The sequence below is a fragment of the Bacillus rossius genome, chromosome 13 (genome assembly GCF_032445375.1).
Source record: "Bacillus rossius redtenbacheri isolate Brsri chromosome 13, Brsri_v3, whole genome shotgun sequence".
In the NCBI taxonomy this organism is placed as follows: Eukaryota; Metazoa; Arthropoda; class Insecta; order Phasmatodea; family Bacillidae; genus Bacillus; species Bacillus rossius.
The window spans coordinates 10,330,164-10,357,617 of NC_086340.1; the positions used below are offsets into that span (position 1 = coordinate 10,330,164).

The 27,454-nt window shown below is 32.5% G+C and overlaps 1 protein-coding gene across 8 annotated transcripts in view; it reads left to right on the forward strand.

Moving 5' to 3' along the window:
- The window catches only part of LOC134538224 (exportin-7), a 51,391-nt gene continuing 23,937 nt past the window's right edge, over window positions 1–27,454 (forward strand). For all 8 annotated transcript variants that reach the window (XM_063379347.1, XM_063379350.1, XM_063379348.1 and 5 more), the window contains exons 1-8: window positions 1–84; window positions 407–533; window positions 11,342–11,582; window positions 13,514–13,680; window positions 22,505–22,729; window positions 25,134–25,334; window positions 25,907–26,026; window positions 26,826–26,972. In XM_063379347.1, the coding sequence (XP_063235417.1) occupies window positions 531–533; window positions 11,342–11,582; window positions 13,514–13,680; window positions 22,505–22,729; window positions 25,134–25,334; window positions 25,907–26,026; window positions 26,826–26,972 (1,104 nt within the window). In that variant the 5' untranslated portion in view covers window positions 1–84; window positions 407–530. The remainder of the gene's footprint in view (window positions 85–406; window positions 534–11,341; window positions 11,583–13,513; window positions 13,681–22,504; window positions 22,730–25,133; window positions 25,335–25,906; window positions 26,027–26,825; window positions 26,973–27,454) is intronic.

The following is a 27,454-nucleotide window of genomic DNA, read 5'->3' on the forward strand; positions in this document are numbered from 1 at the left end:
TTTGTGTTTTTAGAGGGCACCACCATCGTGTTGTGCGCCGCTGTTAAGCTCAAATGTCGAGTTGTGAAAATGGCGGATCATCAGGTAAATGAAAACAATGTAAAATAGTTTTGCACACTTATTTACTAATAGTGGTTAAAATTTTGATTTGGCTGTAATCGTTTTTGATAGTTTATTAACCTTTTAATTTTTATCATGTATTGACGCAAGCTTCTTTACATATGTCATTATTACCGGGATTACAGACGATGTGCACTGAGCAATTTACCGGATTGTTTTTGGCAATTTTGTTGCAGAACAGGGAAAAAAAACTTTTTTTTATTGTATCTTTGCAGGAGTGTTGTGTTTTGTTATAGTTATGTAGCAAAGTCTTTTATGCCAATTTGTGTTTTTTTTACTGTCGTAGATGAATGCGAAACGTACCTAAATGATGAGTTGCGGCACTAAAGACGATTTAGAAAGTGCAAACCTTTATTGAATGGATGGCATGACAATACCATTCTTTATATTTTTTTGTAACTTCTGTAGTAATGGTAAGTGATAGTATGTAGCATTTGTAACTTACTGACTTGTTGAGCATTTAGAAATGTATGTATAAAGCTGAGAGTGATAACATTTTTTTTATTCTCAGAGGTTTTTTATTTCTAGTCAAAACCTATGTACGTCATTGTTTTAAGTTTTAGGGTTTTTTAACATATTAAATTAAATTAGGTGGTTTAGAATGTTTTTTTGTTGGGGCATGGGGGCATTTATCTCATACCTGATATTTGGTTAATGCCTGGGTTTTGAGCTCTAATAAATGTTGCAATTGTTATACATACTGTCTTCGAAAAATTTTTGTTTTTTAATAGAAAAATGTTCTTAAATGTGTGGGGTAAATATGTAGTGTACGGATTAGGGTCAAAATTTTTTTTAAAAATCTGAAATAACTTTCATTATATGCTCTTTTATGTCCTCTTTTCATTACAGCCTGTGGAGATAAGAAATTCCAATTACTTTTGGAGATATCGCCGTTCTTATTTTGCAATACAAGACCTGTGTAATCATACGACCTGAGCCATTTTATATTTTGTCGTGTGTGCCTAAATAACAGAAATTTTCCATTAGATAAGGTTAGTTATATTATAAATACTTCAAAATAAACGGAAATTAAAAATAATATCAATTAATTTTACTTGTATAGTTTTAAGTATTTATAATGTAACTGACCTGACCTAACAAAACGGGACTAAGGTAGATTAGGTCAGGTCAGCTACATTATAAATACTTTGAAACTGAACGGACATTAAAAATAATAAAATTAATTTTAATGGTTGTTTAGTTTTAAAGTATTTATAATGTAGCTGACCTGACCTAACAAACCGGGACAAAGGATGAACGGTAGGAACTCACGTAATTTTCTTTTTACATGATGTAGTCGTTCACATGGGAGACCTAAGGTGCACATAAAGTTCTGCCATTCCCGATTACACCCGAACAATTCACCTTCAGCCAACTTCGGGATTTGTTTTATTTTTGCGCAGGAAAAATGAATTCAAATATTAAAAGTGGTCGGTTAGGTTAGCTACATTAAAACACTTTAAAACACTATGGACGGTTAGTTAGGTAAGTATAGCTACATAAAAATAAACAGAGAAATATAAATATTAATAATTAAACCCGAGGTTGGCCGAAGGTGAATTGTTCGGGTGTAAACGGGAATGGCAGAACTTTATGTGCATCTTAGGTTTCCCCGTTCACGTACGTTGCAAAAAAAAAAAATTCATACTTGTAAACAAGCAACAATTGTGAAGCCGCACGAGTGCACAGGATAAAAATTAAATTTTTTTTATCTCCTAAAGTATTTGGAATTTCTTATCTCCGCCGGGTTTAATGAAAAGAGGAAGTTAAAGAGCACAGAATAAAGGTATTTTCGGAATTTTAACATTTATTTTTAACAAATATCGCCCAAATATGAAAATTAAAAAATTTGATATCTCCTAAAGTAATTGGAATTTCTTATCCGCAGGCTGTAATGAAAAGAGGACGTTAAAGAGCATATAATGAAAGCTATTTAAGTTTTTTAAAAAAAATTTTGATGCTAATCCGTACACTACATATTTACCATGTGTGGTATGGTTTCAATTGGGCTAACATTTGCATGTACATTCGTACAGCCAAGAAAATAATTTCATTTCAAAATCTGAATTGAATTTATGGTATTTATGGAGTTTAAGGTTTTTCTGAAGAAAGAAAAGAACACATTCCAATTGAAATTAGGGTTCTATTAATCCTGCTAAGGTAAACTTTTAGTTTCAAATCTGCACAATTTTGCTTTGTAGAGTATGAATAAAACAAGAATGGCATACATACTTATCTATCACCAGTATTTTATTCATGTTTTTAAATTATTAAACTTAAAGAGGTTGAAACTAAACAATGCTGCAGTTGCAGATGTGCTCTTTGTCATCACACTGGACTCCGGGAAGCTAAACTGGAGACACAATAGATTTTGAAATGTGATTTTACATAATGTTCTAAGTAAATTTTGTAGTGCTAGAAAAAAAAACACAATTCTTGGAATGTGACTAATTTTTTCCAGAGAAGCCCTTATAAATATCAGTAACCCCAATTAATATACATTTATGACACCAGAATATTCTTGAACCAGTCATTCCATCAAATAATTCAGTTCTTCCACAGATACATAGTACCTTGATCACATTTGTGAAAATCACAGTTAAAAGAAAAATTATTTTATGTGGAGTTTGCACGAATGTGCATATTATCACAAACGTAATGATAGTTACATCTGCAGTTGTGGAATGTGTTTTAAAAAAAAATAACACTGATCATTTAATTTTTCCAACTGGTCACTTGGAAGTCACGCTAAGCTAAGAAGGAGAAATTATATATATATTTTTTTTTTATCAAAGTGTATGAATTTTTAAAATGATTTGTAATATAAATTAATAGCTGTACATCAAATTTTAACAACCTGCAGTTTTAGAAGTGTTGCACAAGCAGAACTGTAGAACATGCAGTGTAGGATTATTGCATTTATTTTATGCATCATTTGGTTCATTTGTGTAAAATTGTGAAGAAATTAATTTTTTTTGTTAGTATAATTGGCTCTGTGCATGGTCAGTATGGCAATTCAGACTGGAGAGTAAATGTAGAAGGAAAGATTAGCTGCCAGGAAAGGAAATGAGTCAGGTGACCTACGAAGTGAGGAATGTCAATCAGTAATGACTTGAAATGTTACCTATGTAATATTGTTGCATAATAAATATACTGATAACTTAAAAAAAAAAATTAATCACAAAAAGCACCTATTTTCATTGTTATGCTCTCCAAACATGATGTATTTCCCAGCAGTACCATTAAAAAATTGTCATCATGAATTTATACGTGACATTTTAAAAGGTTTTAAAAACGTTATGGGTTATTTGTGCCCATTATCGCTTATGTGACAGGGGTTGTGGATTTTATTCCAAAATCGTGCCCTGACTCATCGTAACCCAGAAAATCAGGGAATTTGGTTTGACGTTGGGAAAGGCAAGGAAAAGTGAAAAGTACCATGGAATCGATTGCTGCTGTAAGATGCTGCCAAAAAAGGAGACACACTTGTTTGAAACAAAACAAAATACTGTTGGGGAAAAAAATACCTAGAGTTGTGGACTATGTTCGTTTTGAAATACACAGTATATTAGAATAAAAATAAATCCACAGAAATGAGGGAACATAATTTTGCTGCACTAAATATTTGCATCTTTTTCAGTGTGTTGGAATTTTGAGTGAATGTGTTCCAATAAAAAATGTGTTTTTATCTGAGAATTTGTTACTGCATTATTTATTTAATTTTGCAAGCAGTTTGTGGTTGATTGTGCCAAACATTACTTATTCATAAGGTTTTCTTTAGATGTACGCCACGATAGAAAATTTTGTGCGGACCCCCAAAAGTTAGTTCCACCCAATCTGCTGCCTGCGCCTGTTATTTTGTATGTTTAATGAAACCCATTCACTGTGGCAATTCATACTTTTTATTTAAATAAATGGGGTGTTCACATCCTGGAAAGTCAGGGAATTTTCTTGAAAACCTTGAAATGTTACGAAAATTCGGGAGTCGAGTATTTTATGATTCCATAGCAATACTACCGACATCACCTAGATGGTGCCGCTTACATCATTACCACCCCTACATATTTACAGGACATGGGTGGGAAAATGGGAGTTTTGGGCGTGGAACAATAAACACACTATTTTTTATGTATATTGTTTTATTTGGATATTATTCTTTTTTTGGTATTGTAAATTAGACTATAATCTCTAGTCTATTTTGTGATACTGCTATTTAATTATCAACAAAATTATGTCTTAAGACATATGCAACTTAAGGCGGTATCGTGAAATATAACACCATGCCCCATTTATTACAAATTTGATGTTGCTGACAAATAAAAGCTACAGGAAATGTGGTAAATTATAAGGAATAAAATACTGGTATCACAAAATAGGCTAGACCGGGTGGGACTGTATTCTACTTTATGATACTAAGTAAATATTTCAAAATGCCTCATTTTCAAAAATTTAAATACCTGTACTATTGCAAAATAGACCAGGTGGGACTGTATTGTACTTAAAATACAGAGAAAATATTTTAAAATGCCTCAATTTCCAAAAATTTAAATACTGGTATCACAAAATAGACTAGACCTAGTAGAATTATAGTCTGACCCAACACCTATAATTTACCAAAATTAAGTACATACATAAAAATTTTGTATTAGCTGACGTACCCTCATCAAACTTTTCACTTTGTTTTTTATCATTTTAATGATAGCAAAACTAACCTCTCCTAACATCGCAAATGAAACACAACACACCTCTCTTCTAACATATCAAATGAAATGCTAATAAAACACAACTACATATCACAAACATTTAAGTGCCATTTAATAATCACTTACCTTTCTTGCCTTTATGGCAATAATCATTTACTGTCAACATTCCTCTCGAGGATATTAAATTTACGCCAAAGATAATTTGCCATTCCGCCTTTTAATTTTTCTTATATCACGAAACACAAACCTCACTTTTCCTGTTTAATACTACTATCACAACCACACATTATTTATCTTCACTGTACCTTTATATTAATTCATTGTAAATAAACACCACCCTGCTCTTTTCTCGTGATTACTACTCTCATTAAACAAAATCCAAGAAATTTTATAATATCTACTTAATACTTATTGTTTACCTATTCATTCATTTGATAAATATATTCAATGCTTCTTATTAATTTGTTCATACCATGCTGTTATTGCTGCAAAACTCAGTCTTTATTAGTTTTTTTTTTCTACAGCACTATTTCAGTTTTAGTATTTCCAATATTACATACATATTTTCCTTCGTTCCGCCATTCAGTTTATCATTGGCCAACGTCCATGACAAAATACATTTCCCCTCATTCATTTCCAACCAATAGGAATCTGGTATTGTAAACAAGAATTGACCCGAAAATTCCTCAGTGATAGCAATTTGTTGGGTAAATGTAGGCATGCTCCAGTCTGCCATTTATTTATTTATTTACTTATTTATTTATTTATTTATTTATTTATTTATTTATTTATTTATTTATTTGTACTATGCCTACCAACAGTATGAAACTTTTGAGAGGTAGGCACAACTTATATACAACAAACACACATATGTACAAATGGACAACACACATGTAAACACAAACACTAAATATGTAAAGAACAAAAACTTGAGCACAAAAAGGAAGAAAATAAAAATATCATAATCATAATAAAATTAAAAACAATTATGTATATTCATAAGTTATTTAAATAGGTTTAGCACTACTGTCAGAACAGTGTTGTTAAGAAATAATAGTAATAAAATAATAAAATAGAATTGATTTAACTAGAATTATAAAAAGATAACTGAACACTACCTTATAAGAAAAATTTGCTGGATAATAATAATTATTAAAAAGTAAAAATACCTAAGCTAACTATAAAGTATATCGAGTCATTCCATATCAAATCAACCAATGAAAAATTAATTTAGAAACTTCATGTTTCAGATTTATATGATTTTTTGTATATTGGTAATATCAACTAAATACATTATAAATCTATTTTTTCTAAAAAAAATTTTGAGTAGTTTTTTTTTGTATAAATTTGTGAAAATTGCAAAAATAGCCAATTTTAACAAGGTTTTGGATCACTCAAATACTTGTAGGTTTCCAACTAATGGTGCTAGAAGGCTGTTTGACAGCTCATTTTAAAGGTAATTTAATGGGCTTCAATTTTATATGTAACATGACCAACTTTGGAAAAAAAAATTTTTTTATTTGTTTTAGAAATTTTTAATATTGAATTTCTAAAAAACACCATTTTCGATTTTTTTTAAAAAAAAGTATGTTATTCCTACATATATTGGTTAGATTTTTGCCAAATTTCAAGGTGGAGAATCAATGGGATCATGAGTAAATAAAAATGAGAAGTTTAGTAGATGCTTAAGGGGGCGTGGTAGATAAATAAATGCTTTAAGCGTCAGTTGGACGTTATTGGTTTTTGGAAGACAACATTGAAAAACTGCAAAACAACAATCCTACATAATGTTATTTGCCAACTTTATTAGCAGACGTCCTAAAAAGATAATTCTCGAGCGTTGTTTCTTCCGCAGCAATTAAATGTTCGAAATTACCAAGGCAAAAGTTTTGGCTTCAAGTAATCTTAAGTTTTTAATTAATGCATTTAGCTCTGGTTTAGATACCATGCCGCCTTAAGAAATAGTTGCAGCAAGGAAGAGTAGCATAATTTTACATAAAATTTTGACTTAGTAAAGTATTCAAATTTTATTTTTATAGACTAAAAAATTTTTACAAATTATAAAATACGGATAACAAATCTTACCTTGCATTCATCCAGTGTTCTTTGATTAAACATTTGATCATTATGATAATACAAAGCATGTGATATTGCTGAACAGATGTAGCCTAAGTTCAAAGCACATGATCTTGCTGAAAGGATGTAGCTTAAGTTATAACCAATATATGTAGGAATAACATACTTTTTAAAAAAAAAAATCGAAAATGGTGTTTTTTTAGAAATTCAATATTAAAAATTTTGAAAATAAATAAAAAAAATTTTCTTCCAAAGTTGGTCATGTTACATATCAAATTGAAGCCCATTCAATTACCTTTAAAATGAGCTGTCAGACAGTCTTCTAGCACCATTAGTTGGAAACCTACAAGTATTTGAGTGATCCAAAACATTGTTAAAATTGGCTATTTTTGCAATTTTCAAAAATTTATACAAAAAAACTACTCAATTTTTTTTTTTTTTTTTAGAAAAAATAGATTTATAATGTATTTAGTTTATATTACCAATATACAAAAAAACATGAAAATCTAAGGTGTAGAGGTTAAGGCCTCTGGTTGATTTCATATGGAATGACCCTATCAAGTTTATTAAAGTTTTTAGTAAGTTTATAAATAAGGTCATTGTCAAAGGCAGTACACAGGGTAGATAAAAATCAACTTAAATTGAACTCTCAGACAAGACTATGCAGATAACGCAGTCTGAAAGCTTTTTTTCCCAGATGGTGTTATAGTGCATAGTTGTACACAATATAACATGGTGTATGCAATGTTCTATTTGAAATGGGCTGAAGAAAGTGTAGAGAGAATAAGGTCAGCTACGGGGATGGTGAATGCTGGAATTTCTTTATTTCTGTCGGAAATTCCATATAGGTAAATTATTGAGAGAAAAAACTTAGGCAAGTTTAAAATTTTTTTTAGAAAAAGGTCAAGTATATTTTATTACAGATTTGTGTGACACCCTGAATTTGATCATTAAATTTTCCATATTTTTGTATTAAAATTTTAGTACACCAAGATCAAAGAAACAGTAATTTGATTGGCAGAAATTTCATCCCTGTGGGGAAACCTTACTCAGAAAACTATTGTGCATGACAAAAAACCAAAACAACAACGAAAACCTCCAGTGGTCTTCTAAAGCTTCCACAAAACATTGTATACAAGAGGTCATGGAAGCTTTCAGCGAAAATTCCATCGTGGCATACCAACTTCAGTGGAAATACATATTCATCACAAAACTGGTTTATTTGCAAGTTAGAGTTTTGTTAATTCTTACCATATATTAAAAAAAACACACACTTATAAGAAATTTATTTTTGATATTTTGATACATCTACAGAGGTTTGATAAATTGATCAAGGAATAGCAAGATGGGGCGTTGAAAAGTTTATGTCTTGCTAGCCCCCTTAAATATTCTTAAGACCAAGACATACATAATTTTAATTTATCTATACTTCACACATCGTTATGGATGATCTAATGTAAGTTGTATTATGAGTTAGGCTACTATGTTACATTGTGTATTCTTAAATGCATTTCGCTCGGATAACTTGAGCATACTGTATGTGTGCTGTGGTAGTCGGGCCTTAGGACAGTATTACAGGGGACCCAGGCTAACCTAGTAGGCTACGTGGGTGAATCGTACGTGACTGCTGTAAAATATGTATTGATTTATTGAGCGACGTGTTGCAGTGGAAAGCCCCTAGATGTGCATAACAGAGGATGCAGATTAGGCCATTATGATATCGGTTTTCTACAGGCCCGTGAAATTTCTCCAGGCAGTGGTTGATTCCTGTCCTGTAACCGTGGTCTGTCTTGTTTGGTGCAGTCTCAAATGACCTTGCTGTCTACTAGGTGTAAAGTCCATAAAGATAGAATAAAAATAAGAAACTAAATATTCAATGAATTAGACGGAGAACAAGTGCAAACTTTAGTTCATTGTGAAATTGCATCTTCAGCAACAAGTTAAACAAGTGTTTTTTTTTTTTGGTTAAATTTCTTTAGGCATGTTATGAAAAAAATGATGAGAGTGAAATTTTATGATGCGATTACACCATGCAACAAAATTTTCACAGAATGAAAGAATGCTGGTACATGTAATTAAAAATATGTATTTATTGTGAAAATTAGTGATAGAAATTGTGTTTATAAACTTTTTAAGTGTATTTATATAAGTGAGGTTATGTTCCCATATGTATAACAATGTCAGGTTGCTTGTAATCTTCTATTGTCATTGGCAGGGAGTGTCTGGAGGGTTTAGTTTTCATGGAAGTGTTTGTGAGATTATGTTCCCATTTGTATAATTTATTTATATTATGAATTATTGCATTATTCATTAGTAAATAATTCAAATTAATAAATTAAAATAAAAATTCAACATATTTATTAATTTTTAAATTATTAATTAAAATTTATATCATTTTAAAGAATTAAATCATTAATTTTCTACACATGTTTGTATTAATATTGAATATTTAGATTTCTTTAATTTTTTAAAAATTAAATTGAGTTTATACTTTAATAGCACTCCAGATTTTATTATTTTATTTATATTAATTATTTGTATGCAAAATTAAAGTTATTTTTTTTTATCATGCCAAGTAAGTATAGCTTCCAATGCACTTACATACGTACATGCACCTGTTTTTTTTTAAAAAAAATTGTTATAAGGCTTTTACATGTTGTAGGTAGCATGGTCATTACAGACAGTAATGCACAACACAAATAGGAATATTAACAAATTACTTAAACAGTTAATATTGGTGAGAAACATTCGAGGTCTTTTTCTGGAATATCTTCTTATAACCACGAGAAATTGAAATCAGGATGGGTTGATGATTCAAACTTAATTCCTCCTAAAGGCCAGCGCTGTGGTTTTAACACTGTGAAATTATGATCAGCCTAACTAAAGATGTGAGTTGAATTTGGTAAGGAATTTCCTATTGGTTGATATAATAGCACAAACCTTTTCTTAAATGAATGTGGTGTAGTTCAGTTATTATATCAAACAAACTTTAAATGATATTATCAGCTCTGTGTTATTTAATGTGAAAAGCTTGATTTTTATCATCTTTATCATTAATTAAAAAAAATTATAATACCCATATTTTAGGGATACTTTTTTTTTCTATGTTTATGAAATTAATTTCCTCAAAAATATTTTTTAAAAATGTTTATAAAAATACTAAATTGGTTAATAGCCAGTAATAATACACAACTCTTCAAAAGTAATGGATTAATCTTAGGATTTAATTAATTTCCAATATGTTCTTTATTTGGTTTTGTGGCAGGCCTACTAACAGCTGAATAGCCTTTAATGGTAGGCACTGCACAAAAATAACTGCATAAACAATGACAATGACATGAAAACAGAAAGACACAAGGGCTTACGTACCAAACTGACCATCTACCGGACAGCTTAAGACAGACAAAAACCAAGCAAAGCAAAGGCTAAACGAAGACTAAGAAAACGAAGCAAAACTGAAAGGTTGGGAGAAGGCCGCTGTGTGGTTAGAGCCCACCAGTGGTTCCCAAAGTGTGTCCAGATATAAAAATAAATAAAGTTACTTAAAAATAAACAACCAACACATACAACCACCACCACATCCCTCATCTACCACCCCTAACACGAGAAAAATATCCTTAACCATGATCCCATGGTGAGATTATACCATTTCATTATGAATATGTAGCTGTTTTTGTTAACACATCATTATTATGTGTTATTTGAATGGCTACATGCTCATGTTTCTCATAAACACAAGAATAAATAAACTTAAGGAATATTTCATTTCATTTTTTTTTTAATGTTTTTTTTTTCTTCTGTAATATTTGACTTAAATGTTAAAACATATTTCTCAGAAATTTTTATAAAGAGTACACCGGACAATTATTTGTAGGATTTTAAACGCACCCAGATTTAAAAAAAACTTTGAGGACCACTCAAATAAACTAGGTGAGGTGATTCTTTGATGGTTCGTCGTTGCCTTCCTCATTGCAGAGGATAAGGAACAACACAACACACTGTCATGGATTCGGGGAAGGAAATATTGCACAAGTGAAGAATCCCGAAAATCCGGGACCTCGGGCTCACCAGCCATTTGTAGTTTGTGTCTGTTTCAGTTTTTTAAGATGTAGGTTTTTAAATTGTATATGCTTATTATTTCATTTGAGTGTATATGTGTGTCTTTGAAAAGTTATGATGGTAATCTTATGTTGTTAAATGATTTGTTTTCCTTATTTTGGCAACCTCACTAAAATTTGCAACCATTGAAATTTTGTAGCATTCTTTGCACATGGATAAACAACTTTGGTTTATTTTTTTTTTGTTTGTTTTTGAGTCTTGGGACGTTGGCCAACACTCGCAAATTTCTGGCGACTGCCACGAACGGCCGGTTGCGACGAAGGCGGCCGGATGCCTGCGTTCCGTTGTTTTTTCTGCACGCGACGGTGGGCGTTTTTTTCCAGGAAGTGCAACAGCTAGAGTTGCTATGCAAGCAGCTGTATGAGTCCCAGGACTCGGCCCGCCGCGTGGATGCCGAGAAGGCGCTGGTGGGCTTCCAAAACGCCCCCGACACGCTGTCCAAGTGCCAGCTCCTGCTGGACCGGGGGGACTCGTGCTACGCCCAGCTCCTGGCGGCCACCACGCTGACCAAGCTGGTGTCCCGCAGCGCCCAAGGGCTCAGCCTGCAGCAGAGAGTCGACATAAGTAAGTGGGGGGGGCCCGTGTTTTGTCTAGAGACGTACGAGACTGTAAAATCCATATGAAACGAAACAATTAACAACGATGCACTCGCGAACAACTCGATTGGCAGCAAGCGTGCACGATAGCACAACTTACCGCCACGATGGTTCAACAACAACTGTTGCTTCGTTGCCGGAAGCTGCAGGGCTTGGCAGGCAGCCAACTTGAAAAACCTTGGTGCTGCTGGCAAGCAGCGCGGGAAGTTCAAAATTCAAATGTTTCCAAACACTATACACTAAATTACACACAATATTTACAAGTCCAAACAGCCCGAGATAGCAGGCGGAAGGCAAGGGAAGTGTACAGCTGGAGTGTTGGGTGTGTTTCAGCAGGGGAGCAAGCTGTATCAACATTAGAGGTGTAAAAGTAACGAAATAAAGTGTACCCATACGTATTCGTCACTATAACAATTAGTATTCGTTACTTTCGTATCATTACGTCAATCGTTACTTCTGATACCGCATGACCTGATACCGCATAGAATGCTGTGTTATGTTGCAGCGACGAATCAAGTCGTATTGCGTACGCGTACAGTATATGACGTCGCGTAAATAATAATAAATCGAATATAAAAAAATTAAAAATATTTGATAATTAACAGCTTTTGTTAACCAAGGAACAATTAAATCTCATTAGAGCGGCTTTATTATAACATCTCTTTTAAGATGAGAACAAAAAAAAATACATATTTATAATTTGTAAAAATATTTTTTCTTACGTTGTTTCTGTTCCAATCTCAAACTTTGTCTACACACACAATACCTTTAATAAACAGTAAAAAAACTTGGACGACGAATTTCCAACTGATACTTTACTTAATAAACAAACACGTTCTTTGTAACGCATGCGTAAAACATACGAAAAATGCTAGTAACGAAATGCAGCCGTGTGTAACGTTTCGTTACTCGTTACTAGATGGCGCACCCGTTACTCAGTACCGAATACATACGGTTTGCTACAGCTCTAATTAACATGTAATCATTTTGAAATAAGAGTAAAAATTTGTCTGCTGTTTGAGGGTAGTTGCTTTAGCTTGGTGTGGGTGGGTAACAGAGTGGAAGAATTCTTAATACAAAAATATAAAACATCTTGTATTTAATCCGCTCATTCAGATTTGCATAAGGAACATGTATGGTACATTATACATTTCTTACATATTTGGTTATCTGATAGATAACCCTTAAGTGAGCAGTGTCATCAGATAAGAATAGCCGATAAAAATGTATAAACTAATGAACGCCACATAGATGCTGTAAAATTAAGGTTAATATCATCAATAACGCTATCCCAGTTAGCATCAAACTCTTTATTCACTACATTTACGATTCAAACATCTTCGGTTCTCCACTAAACTCTCTACCACGCTTCCGCACACATTCTCCACACCACTTCCTCTCTCTCACTCACTCGTCCTCAGGATTGCCAACTCTCACAATTAAATTTAAAAAAGTTGTGAAAAAAAGCAGCTTCAATGTGGACTGCTAATGCTCAACATGTATATTCCCTTAATCTCTGGTTTTCACTGGTTATTATTATTACATTAAGGTTTAGCTTCCAACTTACATTGATCTTGGTCATTCAGTGTGTAAAGGAAACAGATCATAATATAAATTGAGTGACCATCAGCAAAGAATTATTTGTATTAAACTATGTTAAACATAATAGTTAAGATAAATGTATTTCTATCAAATTATTTAAATACTTGGATTTGGAATTCTGAAGTGGCAGTGGAAAGTTTGTGATTATAATTTACGTGATTATAATTTTGAAATTTAGGTTTTTTTTACTTCTTATAGAGAGCTTGTTATTTTGCTGAAATAATTGTGACAATTTTTTTTTCAATTATTTTAACTATTTTTAAGTATGCTTTAATTGTAATTTTTTACTGTTTACAGGAAACTACGTTTTAAACTACTTGGCAACTCGTCCAAAGTTACCAAATTTTGTTATTCAGGCTTTAGTCACGCTCTTTGCGCGCATAAGCAAACTTGGCTGGTTCGACAGTGATAAAGATGAATTTGTCTTCAGAAATGTTGTGACAGACATTTCAAAATTTTTGCAGGTAAGTTTTTGACTGAAACTTAATAACCTTTAAATCATTATGCATGTTTAACACTCAGGTAAGTATAAAAGTATTCTTACAATTGCCAGACAATATAAATGATTGATTTTATTGATTACTGGCCTGGAAGTTAGCTGTTTGTCATCATGTGTGTATAAAGATTTTGTAGATTGAATACTGTAATACATTAATACATTTATGCTCATCACTTACTCTGTGACTGACTGTGTAACGCCTTATGAATTCTTTTTTCATGCACTTAGGGTATAACATTTTCATGGCTCTTTGCTAACCTGTTCCTCTTAGCATTGCTGCAGAGTCTGTGGCCCCAAGATTTCTTGAATGGTGTTTGGAGATTGCTGAATTTCTTGACTTATATGGAGACATAGCGTCATATTTAGACGAGACCTGTAGTTTCATCATTTTTCAGTGATTAAGTAGTGAGCCGTGGCTTAGTTTGCCACGTTTTGGTCGCTGATGAGTCTCGGTGTTTAATGTATTCTAGTTGTTTCATCAAAATACATGTAATTAAGCCAATAGAGACGTTTAACTTCGATGTCTTCGTCTTGGTGTTGAATAAGCCATTTTCCTCAACATCATGGTGAGTTAAGTATTAACTTGCGCAAAGTAAGTAAATTTTCAATTTATCGCTGAAAATCAATTTCAATAACCAACTTTATCGGAGTGCTTTTCATTGCCACATTATACAAAAAAATAAAATTACATAAGAAAAATTCCAATTTAAATCTTAAATTCATATTAAATGAAATATTTTTTTCTTTTGTCAGTTCATCAATATCACTGATTTAAAAGACAATATTAAAAGAAATAGGATTTTTAATAAATATAATTTGTATATATTACATTAAACATTAAAGTGTTAGTTATAGTCATCATTTTTCATCAGGTGCATTAGGTGCCTTAAACTCCCTAGTTATTAGGAATTTGATCAAAATTTGGTGGCAAACGCCTTAAGTAATTGTTATACAATCAACTCAGGTTGAGTATAGATTATATATCTCCAGTGTGTGTTTTGTGTCTCTCTATGTGTTTGTGTGTTTTCCCTTCTTGTATGTTTATATATTCCAGAAGTTATTCTAGTTGTGTAATTCTCCTTACTGTCTTGGTACGCAGTTAAATTTCTTCATCCTTAATTTTTTTTAAAATATTGTTACATAGTACATACAGTTGCTTTTGTATGTGCAGTTTGCAGGGTCAATATAGTTGTTTCAAGTCTGGCTTTTGTGGACCTTGGTTTCTGGATGTTAAATACTTGTGTAGAACACACTAATTTAAATTTCATGCCGGAATCCAAATTCAGCGTAAAGTAGGAAATGTGTGGACATGACCAAAAGCTGATGGGTTTTCTAGGGGTACTCATATTTTTCTCACCCATTTATTCCAAATACAATAGAACCATTTTATAACAGAACTGAAGGGACTGAATATTTTTGTGTTTGTTGTAAAGGAGTGGAACAATAAAATGATGGTAAGTTTATAGTGTATAGTGTCTGATTTTTTTAAAACTATTTTTGGACACACACAACACAAAATTTTGAACGTTACTGACACAAAAATTGCTGTCGATTTGTTATTTTGATTGAGTTCTGAAATTAAAAAAACTTATCTTAGTGATTATTTTAGTGATTTGCCAAACTTTCAACTGCCATTAAATTGTGTGGGTCAAACAACACATAATATGCTGTAGAAATTTATATGATTAAAGAAATAAGTCAAACTGATTAGCTTGTATTTTCATGTTCCCCCCCCCCCCCCCCCCCCCCCCCCTTATTACTTCATCAGTTAATCTTTATTAGTTTTGCATTGTTCTATTTCTGCTATGATGTTTTTTATTATCTTTGAATATGAATATTCTTTTTTTCCTATTGTTATTTATTAAATATTTGAAAGTCATTTTTATAAGTCATTAACATATTTGATGAAATATTAGCAAATTTGGGCTATTTTAAAGAAAAATAATACAAATTTATAATCCTGTCACTTTGTTATAAAGGAGTTAACATCTGAAAGAGAATAATGTTTGTACCATAGAGGTGAAAATGCCTTTTGGTGGATAAAATTTTTACTGGGGTTTAGCAAAACTGTTTGTTATGAGGTTTTTGTTATAAAGAGGTTTACTATATTGGAGTTTTACTGTATGTGTGTGATCCTATCTTATACTGCCATGATTTTAAGAAGTTTTTTTTGTTAGAAATCTAAGTGTTGAAGCTTGTAACAATAGCAGAAAATTTCCAGGTGAAATAAAAGTATATACTTTTAAAGTATGTGTGAAAAAAGAAAGCATCAGATGCTTAAGAGCAATATGACATTCTGTTCTTATTCAGGCGAATAAATAAATTTCAGTTCAAATTTTTTTCCCCTAAAACTTTTTTGTAGAAATTCATTTGAATTTTTTTTTTTGTTCTTTTAACTTAGAATTTAAATTATATGTTCAACCACAATGAATTCAGCAAGAATGTTAATCTGTAAAATTTTAAGTGCAAATCAAAACATTCATAGCTGTTCGTGTACTTGATAGTTATTGTGTACATCGTTAGCTGGCTGTCTTCAAATCTATCTGAAACCATGGTATTTAAATGTGATCATAGTTAAAGCTTCAAAAATTAAATTTTTTTTCGTTATTGTGAATTTAAAAACTAATATGTTGTCTTTGCGTGAGCTTTGCAGTCAACATGCACATTTTAGCTTGTGTAACTGGCAGATCCAAGCATTTGTTAAAAAAAAAAGGAGAGGGGAAGTAATTTCTATAGTGCATCTGCATTTATGGTTTTATCTTGCTTGTGATGCCCTCTTACCCACATTTATATGTTAATCAGAGATATCCATGTGTTTTTTTGACCTGGTTAAAGCGTTAAATAATTAAAAAAATATTAACTGCAGAAAAATTAATACTAAAATGACAGCAGAGTGGTGATCTCTTGATTTGCTACTGGTCCTAAGTGGATACTGTACAATCCATGAAAAATATATTTTAAACCTAAAATATATTTGCAATTCAAAAATAATTCTTTCATTTTGTCCATGTTCAGAATACAGAAAACAAAAATTTTTTTTGAAGTACTGTTTATTTTTAAGCAAAACATTAGAGATGTAACGTAGTTAAAGACACACTTGTATTTTGGGAAAACATTTTCTGTCAAGTTTTTTCTCAAAGCTCTGTAGGTCTTTCTTATGGTTTTGGTTAATCGTGGATGTTCAGTAACACAGAAACTGTGTTCCCATTGGCCCAGGCGGTTGAAGCAAAGCACCTCCGACTGCCAATAGTATATTGTGTTGTAGGTATTTTAAGTTCTTAAAAAAAAATTTAATTTTCTTGCAGAAATATGGGTGTCTTTAAATGTACATAGTTGGCTACTTACTTATTGTCATATTCACGTTCTTAGAATCATAAAATTTATATTTCTCACATCATCAACTTTAAAGGGGATTGGCTAGTTCACTTAATTCTGGGTTGTTTGTAAACATTTTTTTAGCTTCATATCTCAGATAGGTTATAGCAAGCTTTCTTAAGCAAAATAATAATTCAGTGGTAAGGGTGTACAGCTTATTGAGATATAAAGGTTTTTCACGAAAGTTATTTATAATAAAAGAATTATTAAATTTATAAAAGCTCACAAGTTGCTTAAAAGTCAAGAATTTTAAGTGTATGTTTTGTTTAAGTTTTATTAAAATTTGTTGCTCTTGCGTGAAAGATTTTTCTCATCCTTAGATAATAAATGGTTTGAAATTTGTTGTAATATTTTAATGAGAGTGTTGTCTGCATTACAATTTACATTTTAAAATTGGCTTGAGAAAAAAATTGTAAGGTATAATGGTGTTAGGTACGCTTGAAAAAGTAAAAGTCACTAATTTTTATTTTCGCAATTGACTAGAACACCCTGATATTGCAGTTAATTTACTGTTTTACATGGTATAAAATTGCATGTTTGCAATAATATAATTTAACCCCTTGACTGAAGTATTTTTCCCTTATAAGAAAAGTAACTGATTTGATTATTTTTTATGGTTTTGTTATGAATCCCCATGAAATTATGCCATAGGGTTTTGTTTACAGCTTACGAAAGCTACTTTTCGACCACTGTACACTTGTTTAGTTACTATACAAGATAAGTCTACCTGTGTTTTTTGGGTAAAGCAAATGAAGCCACCGGACCTAGCCCCCCTTTTTCCCATTAGATTTGCACTAATTTTCAGACAGTCTTCTGCCACAAGCTTGCCCTACACTAAAACAAAATTCTCGCATGGAGCTGGAAATTGTAGTAACAGTGTGTTCACATCACTTGCCTCCCACCATTCAAACTTGGATTTCTCGGTAGGGTCAAACTTGGATTACTCGCAAGTTCGGTAATGTGACGGTTGTCTGCGCGAGCCAGTGGGGTTTTCTTAAGTTACTCTCTTGTCCCCCACCTATGCACTTTTAATCTCTAATGTCTTTTTTTTTCGTGCTGTAATCTGTAATGACAAGCATGGTACAGGGTGTACACTTCACCTCGAAAATATTTCAGTGTTACCCTCACTCAGAGGGTTAACTCCTGTTACTGATTATAATTATTATACTACTATTATTGGTAAGTGTGACTATAGTGATGGTATTAGCAGTGCCGCCAAATGTTATGAATTTGCTGTAATTATTACTGATATGGTTGTTGAGTTACGGAATCATGGAGTGTTATTTATTACGGAAGCAGAGAAATTTAACGGAACATCTGAAATATTGTGTGCATTGGCATTTCTTGTGATAAATCTCAGTCGCTCATGCAATAAGAAGATAATGTTTTTTTGTCCAGAACTCAACGTAAATATAAATCTGAAAATTTATTTTAGCATTTTGAATATAAAGGTTTTTAAATTATTTACTGTGCATTATTACAGTCTCTAATTACCTCGTCAACAAGACATTAAATAAAAAAATAGTAACATCGATCAAATGGTATCGTCTAGAAATGCAAATCATAAAGTATATATTTCTTCATTCTCATTCTATCTTTTAAAAGTTATAAAAACATATTTTTTCGAAAATTAAAATAAAATAAAATATTAGTTGCAAGAATCAACTTGACTTGATTAGTTTTTCATTTTTCTAGTTTTTAAAGTATGAATTTAAACAATTTTTTTTATTAACGATGCAGTTGGAAACGTAATGAAATAAATCGCCCTACAATTTTCATTGGGTCATTTTTAGTTTTGATTATTCATGATTAAAAATGTAGCAGGTTATAGTAATTGTGATTTTTGCTTGGAAATGGTTTATTGGCATAATGTACACTTGCAAGGTTTAACATTATAAAATTGATCATAACTAAATTATTATAATATATTGTGTTTTTATGATCTTTACTTTTTCTTTAGTAAAACAATATCTTGGAAAAATATTGCACTTTGTGAATGAAAGGTGATCGTAGAGCAAAACTTGGTTGTAGAACTTAGCAGGACTTAATGTTTGGATAAGTATATTTAATTGAATACTATATAAAAAAAACAAATACCTATACCATATATCAGTTCACTACTTTTAAAAATAGTTTTGCCATTTTTTTTTGTTTTTGCAGTAAAAAGGAGATTTTCTTTTCTTTAAGTTATTTTTTTCAGTTATTGTGTAGCACTGTTTATTTATAGCATTGTGGAAACATTTATCATTAAGAGGTGGTAATTGTTTAAAACTAAAAAAATTAATATGAATATTTTTTTTTTTTTTGTTTTCCCATTTTTGAGACTTGTGTTAGAAGTAAGTTGTGTTGTAGAAAACTGGTATTCTTAAGTTGTTTTCAGTGGAACATTGTGTAAAACTGTTATGATTTTTCTGACCTATTAAAACTTAAAATATGTGGGCATTGCTTTATTTGAATGCACCTTCCCATTTTCTGGTACTAAGATCTTTTAAACATTACTTTGAAGTACTGTATTAATTACAATCCAACCAGGGGCCAAACATGGTTAACTTGTACAGAAAAGAAGAAATTTCTATAACAGTGCATTCTTTCTTTCCCTATGCTGAAGTCTTGAATGCATACGGAGGAAAAATGAGCATACTCCACCTGTTTTCCTTACGCTGGTTACCATGGGTATTTGCAGTGTCATTTTATTTTGCATGAAATTTTATTCACAGTCAACTTATTCCCTTTTTTTAAAACAAATTTTTTTTACTGAGCATAGACGTGATATATTGATGATATAAATGTTGATTCGATTGAAATTACACTGTGTTACCAATATATTTTTACGTGTGCTTTATAAATTTCTTTTCACATTAGATTCTTGCTGTGCGAGGTTTTATTTTAAAAACTGAACGAAATTGAATCAGCCACTTCAAGTTTTTTTACCCTCTTGCATGCTTACCTTGTAATCCCAGTTGTCGCAACTTCGTGGAGCTGTCTTATTCATTCTGCCCTGAGTCCTGGGCCTTCGGTCATTAGCACCTGAAAGCATTATAAAAAATTTTCATTGAATCTGTAATAGCATTATGCAAAGTTTTGTGTTTGGTTATTTTCTTAATAATCATTTGGCATATAAAAATAATGATGAATGTTACCTTTATTGGACATTCCAGGCTATACTTAAGTCATTAAAAATTTTTTTATGTCCTGTTAAGGAAGAGTAAATGAGCTTTGGTTATTGCTTTTAAGCTACAAATATTATAAGAAAAAACATTGTTGTTATGGTCCTTATAGTATTTGATTCCCCAGAAGGTATTTTGAAGCCCTTGAAAAGTTTAATGTTTTTGGTTCTAAACAACATTATTTTGAGTTTCCCAGTAGTGGTTGTTAGGTATTTTGGCATTTAAATTGAGTTCAGTGTTCTTACTACATACATATATGTACTTCAAGAGTAAACATACAGTAGCTTGGAAACACTTGCAAACATTCCCAGCATGGTCTTGATATAATATAAGTGCTTTTAAAAAATTTTTGATGATTTTGTTTACCACTGTCATTCAAGACGCTGGTTAACAAAGTGTTCACAATTTAAACTGAAAATGGGACTTAAAATATTTACTCATATCAATGTTATCAGTTGGTCCTTAAAATTGTAAGTTTAAACTTGAAAATACAATCAAAATATATGTTTATAAAGAAAACTGGAAAAAGATATAAATGCAACAATAATAAAAAAAATTTCATTGCATTTTAGTTAATTTGATAAATATGTTTGGCCATTTTAAAAGATAAAATTAATTTTGTTAAGCATTCAATTAAATGTTTTTGCATAACTTGTCTAAAGAAGCTTGTAAAATGTTTGTAGATAAATGTTTAGTTATGTTATGTTCTATAATGGTATTCTGATTTCGTGAAAGCTTCATTCAGAAAGTAAAAAATTACAAAATATTTTGGTGGTTATTTGAAGTTCCCAGGTTTTGCATTGTGTGACAGCTATGAACTGACAAGTCTCTTGAGTTTTAATTTTAAAAAATAGTCATATAAAAAATTTTCCATATGAATTAATAAACAATGTGTGTTTGCAATGGAGATAAATTATATTATTATTATTTTAGGTTTTTCTAATTTATGTTTTTTTTTCTCTCAGGTTTTCATAATAGAGCATGTGTGCTTTACAAATTTTATCATCATATTTAATTAAAGTGTAATTTTTTTCTTTGTATTATTTAGTGTAATTATTTATCTGTTTAAAAATAAATTTTGAAAAACTATAGAATAACTTTGAAAAATACTGAAATTTGATTCTGTTGAGCAATAAAATTTAGGTAAATCGACAATTAAGGAAAACATATATAAAATAGCCTTAATAGTGAAGTGAGCATTTTCTGCCAGCTACCTCCATGTCAGTGTGAACTGGCTTGGTTGAGCGGTGGGAAGTGGTGTGCTATCAGGTTTCCACCCAAGTTTTCTCTTGGCTAATATTTGTTTTATTGCTGTTCCAGTATTATCTGCAGATGTTTTTCCTTTGTGATTGGTGGGGTCTCCAGTCGATGGGCTGTCTTGATTGGGCGTTCTGTACTAGTCACGAGTTGTATTTGTTTTGTACTAGTTGGCGCTGTCTGGTATCTGGCATGTGTCGTTTGAACATTGCTGGGGAGTTCCTTGACTCTGTCGTATGAAAACAATATCTCGATTTGAAATTAATTCAGTTTCGCATACATGTACATTAGAATAAGAATCTGTGATAGCAACATGTTTGTTTCCAATATTGTGACATTTTGGCCTCGCTTGATGTACGCCTTCAGGGGCCGGAGGATACAAGCCATGTTTTGTCATTTTGTTTTATTGTCCTTTTTTTATTAATCAAGAGCTTCTGTAAGTTTTTTTTTTTTGACAGCTCTTTTGCATTTTGTTGTTGGGTTGCAAATTTCTCACCAAAAATTTTTCTCAAGTTCACATTTCATGTTTCGTCTCGAAATCGTCAGAACAGATGTTTTAATAAATCTTGTAAAAGTGGTAAAAACTCGGTGCAAAGTGTACATACAACACTCTAAAAAAAAAATTGTACTTTTACAAGGGAAAATCCTTGGAAACCCTGTTGCCAAGGATATTTCTTGCAAAACTACAAGGCAGAGCCTTTGCAAAATCGCACACGATACAAAGCTCTGCCTAGCGGTTTTACAAGTAATATCCTAGGCAACAGGGTTTCCGAGGATTTTCCTTGTAAAATATACAAATATTTATTTCAGTGAAGTGAATATAAAGTTCAGTAATTATCTGGTGAGATGTGAGCCAACACCAAATGCGAGAGGGTTCCAGAAGCAAGGACGAGGAAACGACACGGCGTGTGTGACGGGACCCGGAGGGGGGGCTCCTGACGAGCGCTGGTCTGAGTGCGAGCCGGCAGCGACGCTGTGGGTTGTTCCAAGGGCTCCGTGGAGCACTGCATGATCGGCGTGCAGCTGCTGTCCCAGCTGACCTGCGAGATGAACCAGATTTCGGAGGCGGACGCCAACCGCTCGCTGACCAAGCACCGCAAGATCGCCTCGTCGTTCCGCGACACCCAGCTCTTCGAGATCTTCCGGCTGTCGTGCTCGCTGCTCGGCTCCGCCCGGGAGAACTGCAAGAACCTCAACTTCAACGACGAGGCGCAGGTAAAGGGGAAGCCCCTCTCCCCCTCTCCCCCTCTCCCCCTCTCGCGCTCCCCGGATACGTGTTTCCATTGATTTCACCATCTGCAGCAAGGTGTCTACAGATCACAAAATTCACAAAAAAAAAAAGTTACAAGAACATAAGTGTGTGTGTGTGTGTGTGTGTGTGTGTGTATACAGAGTTAACAGATCACAAAATTCGTGAAACATCAGTGTGTGTCTATACAGGGTTCGTACTCCTCCTTAATATCCTTTAAACGTCCTTAAATTTGTTATAAACTCATTAACGGCTCTCAAAAGTCCTTCAGTTTCACTAAGAACCCGCATAAACTCCTTAATAAAAACTGGTAGCTTGCGAGTAATGGATAAGTACAAGTATTTCTGTTCTTTTGTTTCCTGACTCGGCAGCCAACAACACTTTGTGCGTGCCCAGCGCAACTGGCAAATTTCGGGCCACGGATGAGATTTTATACACAAAATATATTTAGAATTTGGTTTTCATAGATTGTATCTCACATTCAAACTAAGAATGTGTTTATTGTCTTGCTTTGAACTTTAAAATAAATGTAATTATTGATCATAGTAAATGGTAGGGGTATATAAGTCAGATACACTGCTTGGGTTAGATGTATTCCAGAGATAATTATGGACAATAAGAGCTTATCTGTAACAATTAAATTAACCAACTATATTATTTTTTGTGCATTAACTATTCAACATTATTATTTTCTTGAGGTACTTTTTAATATTACAAATGGTTTTCTACCTCTTAATAGTGATGGTGATGAAGTAGAGAGGCCTTTTAAAAATCCTTCATTATTGATTGCTCAAGAGGTTACGAACCATGCTATAGTAATGGTGTTGGGATCTCACGAAATCTAAATTTCCACCAGAGCTATTTCCTAACTTGCATTTTGTTTTTAAACACTTCACTTCAGTTCATAGTCTCACATTAATTGCAGATACATGTCCACTTAAAAATCAAAGAAAGGCATCATCATCATCAGTTGTTTCCAGCCTGTGGCTGGGTCAGCCAGTTAAAATGCCTCCATCTTCCTCTGTCTTTCCACCATTCCTTATTATTCACTTTATTCCAGTCTTCTTCTCTCTGATGCGCTCCTTTAACTATCTACTCTTCCCATCTCCTCCTTGGTTTTGGAAATTAATTCTGAAAAATCTTTAGCTCTCTCATATAAATATGGGAGCATTCCTGCGAGTAACCAATCTATTAAATCTATTAAATTTGCTTATTATCTATTTAATTGACTGTGATAAAAAATTGTAAGAAATTTTTTATTAAAAGTTCACAAGGTATTTGTAGACACTCTGAGCAGTTGGGTATTTTTATAAGTCTTGCATTTTCAAATTAATTGTTGATTCAGTAAATTATTTTGTGTTTGCATTAGATGTGTTATCGTCGACGAGGTCAGTAGGCGATAATGTAATTACACTGAACAGGGATATCTGGGAAGTAACTAACTATCCCAGCATTAACCTAGAGTGGTTATCGGAAACCATAGTGAACCAAAATCAAGATGGTCAGACCGTTATTTGAACCCAGGTTCTCTGGAGTGCAAGCTCACAGTGTCTTAACGCTGTGTCACATCAGGCCATCAATTTGATCAAATGTCAGTTTTGTTCAATATGTCCCTGCTTAAATTAAAATGGTTTGTTTCACTACCATTTTTAGTAGTTGAACAGTCCCTTAAAAGACTGATTTGCATGATGAAAACTACAGTGTCGAATTTGACCACTAGATCACGGTAAAAAAAAATTCCTGCATTACATGTGCATATTATTTGTAATTTGTACCTATGATTCTATGTACAGTGCTTGTTTAACACAGTGTCCCAGTACTATTCATTTTGGCACACACTGGCTTGCTATAGAATGAACTGAGACAACCCTTGGCTATGCCCAAGCAAACTACGTGTGTCGTGACGAGTGTAAACTTGTCTTTCATGACTGAAATATATTTACACTATGTAAGTTCTTGTATAATTTTTACTTAAACATTTCATTTTAGTTTACCAGAAATTAGAATTTGATAACCAGACCATCAGTTACTCATTTCTCATTACAGTAGTGACATACTTTTTAAAAACAGCTTATGTTAACTTTTTAATTTTTAACTAGTAATGTCTAAATAATGTAAAATGTTTTTTTTTTTTTTTTTTTTCAATTTTAAACCAAGATGGCTGCAAAAAGAGTGGTAGAGAGAGTGCAAAGGTACATTATTGTTCACTCTCCCTTTTACCTTCTCCCCTTTGAGGTGTAGCAGCAAAACCAACCTCTATGTCAAGAGTGGGCGACAGTGAATTGGCGAATTGGGACACTGCCTTGGATAAGTTCCTAGCGTGATTTGGTCGAAATATATATTTTTTTTTTTTTTTGTGTTTGTTCCTAGCATGGGTTGATGACGCAACTTCTTCGTCTTGCCCACAACTGCCTCACGTTTGATTTCATCGGAACTTCGACCGACGAGTCGTCGGATGACTTGTGTACGGTTCAAATCCCTACCAGCTGGCGTCCGGCATTCCTTGACTTCTCGACGCTGAAGCTGTTTTTTGATCTCTACCATTCCTTACCAAATACATTGTCATCATTGGTGAGTGCACTGTAGTTGTTTGTCCTCAGGGTTTTAGTTTTAAAACAATTACAGTGAAGTCCGTTATGAGAGTACTTGAAAAGGAAACCCCTCTTTTGCTATTTAATAATAAACAAACATACTTTATAGTGAAATTATATTCAATGTGAAACATCGTGTAGGTATTTAAAAACGTACACTCAGAAGTGAGAAATTTTATAGTGAGGTACTTTGTGATGATAGTTCACTATACTAAGCATATTTGTTTTATTGCTCAAGTTATTAGTATTTTGCCATGCACTGCGGGCTACAAATAAAAATAAATTGTAATTTGTTAATAGTTAAAATGAATATTTCAATAAGTACTTTGGACTGACTAAAAGTTTGGTTTTAGGCTGTATTCAGGACATATTCTGTCCTGTTGCTTCCATTTAATTTACATACCAGTAGGTAAGTTGCAGAGCTGTATTTTCCTGTATTAAAATTTTAAATAAATTGTTTATTCGCTTGAACTGTTGTGTGGAGTATTTAGTTGTGTATTGGTCGCGCCAAAATGTTAGCAGGTTCACCGAGACTTTTCGGATTGTTTGCAGGCGCTTTCATGTCTGGTCCAGATAGCCTCTGTTCGACGTTCCTTATTTAGTAACACGGAGCGAGGGAAGTTTCTTACTCACCTCGTCAGCGGAGTGAAACACATTCTGCAGAATCCGCAGGTCAGTCACGTGAGTTACGTTCAGATTTGCTACTCATGTGGAACAATGTTGGGAGCATTGAGACAAGTTCCTGAACCACTCAACTAAAGTTTACTGTTTGCAAAATTTGAATTTCCGCTTTGTGTATACTGCAGTTAAACATTGGCGTTAGAGTTGGATGTACTAAGGCTTACATTGCAGGCCAATCCTTCAATGATTACTAGGGTCAGCGATGTTATTTGTTGGCGATAAGGTAGGCGCTTACAGTTGAGGTGGCAAGATTTGATTTAGTGAGTTATGTAATAGAAAACAGCACATTTTTATTTATTATATTCATATTATAGACTGTTTTTAGTAGTGAATTTTGCATGAATAATTTATGAATATAGGGCATTGGAAAAATTGTAATGTCTGTCTGATCTTTCTCTTTCTGTGCATTTGTGTTTCCATTTTTGATACTGATACATACTACTAGCACACAACTACTTGAATTTTTTTAGTTTTGGGTAAATATGTTGGTAAATGTGGGTAAATATATTTTTTATGGTTGAGTAAATATGTAGGTAAATGTGGGTTAATATATAGCTATGCATCTTGAATAAAATAAATTGTTTTTGTTCTTTAAATCTTACAGTGGTGTTTTGACTTTGCATTTTTCTGTTTTGTAATGTACAGCATTTGCACATGTGCTCTTTCTTAGTTACCATGTGTTGCAGAAGATGATGATGTGAAACCTCTCTGTGATTACTAGTGGTTTTCTGGTCATGTTTTATTAATTACTCTAATACTGTGTTTTTTTTTTTTGCATTTTTTTTGACAGGGACTTAGTGATCCTAGTAATTACCATGAATTCTGCCGTCTTTTGGCAAGACTTAAGTCTAACTACCAACTAGGTGAGCTCGTCATGGTGGAGAACTATCCAGAAGCTATCCAGCTTATTGCCAAGTTCACAGTGCAAAGCTTGCAGGTAATATAGCTAATAGTAGTATATGGTAATATGTAGCAGCCAGATTATATGGATATTTGTGTTCATGTATCTATCTAGCCTGTGAAATATGTTTTCATTGTTGTGATCAGAGAGTTGTGGTACATAGACAAAATATATGTTGGCTAAAGCATCTGAACATAATTTACCATCTTGGAGGTGACCTGAATAAACTGTAATGAAGCTGTAATTTGTTTGCTTCTTACACATGTATGCATATATTTATGTTAATGTCGGCAAACTGGAAGTGATTTACATTCTTTACAGCCCGATTATTTCATGTTTTAAATCAAAATATTCCTAAATCATAGAAAATTGCTGTAAAGTGTAAAGCACAGGTTCCTAGTGTGATTTAATGACCAATATCTGTTCGTAATTTTACTTTAAAATTTCCTCTCATATGTTTTTGTTTTAAGTGATTTTATTTTATTTCCAGGTTCTTGAGTACTGAATTTTTTAAAATT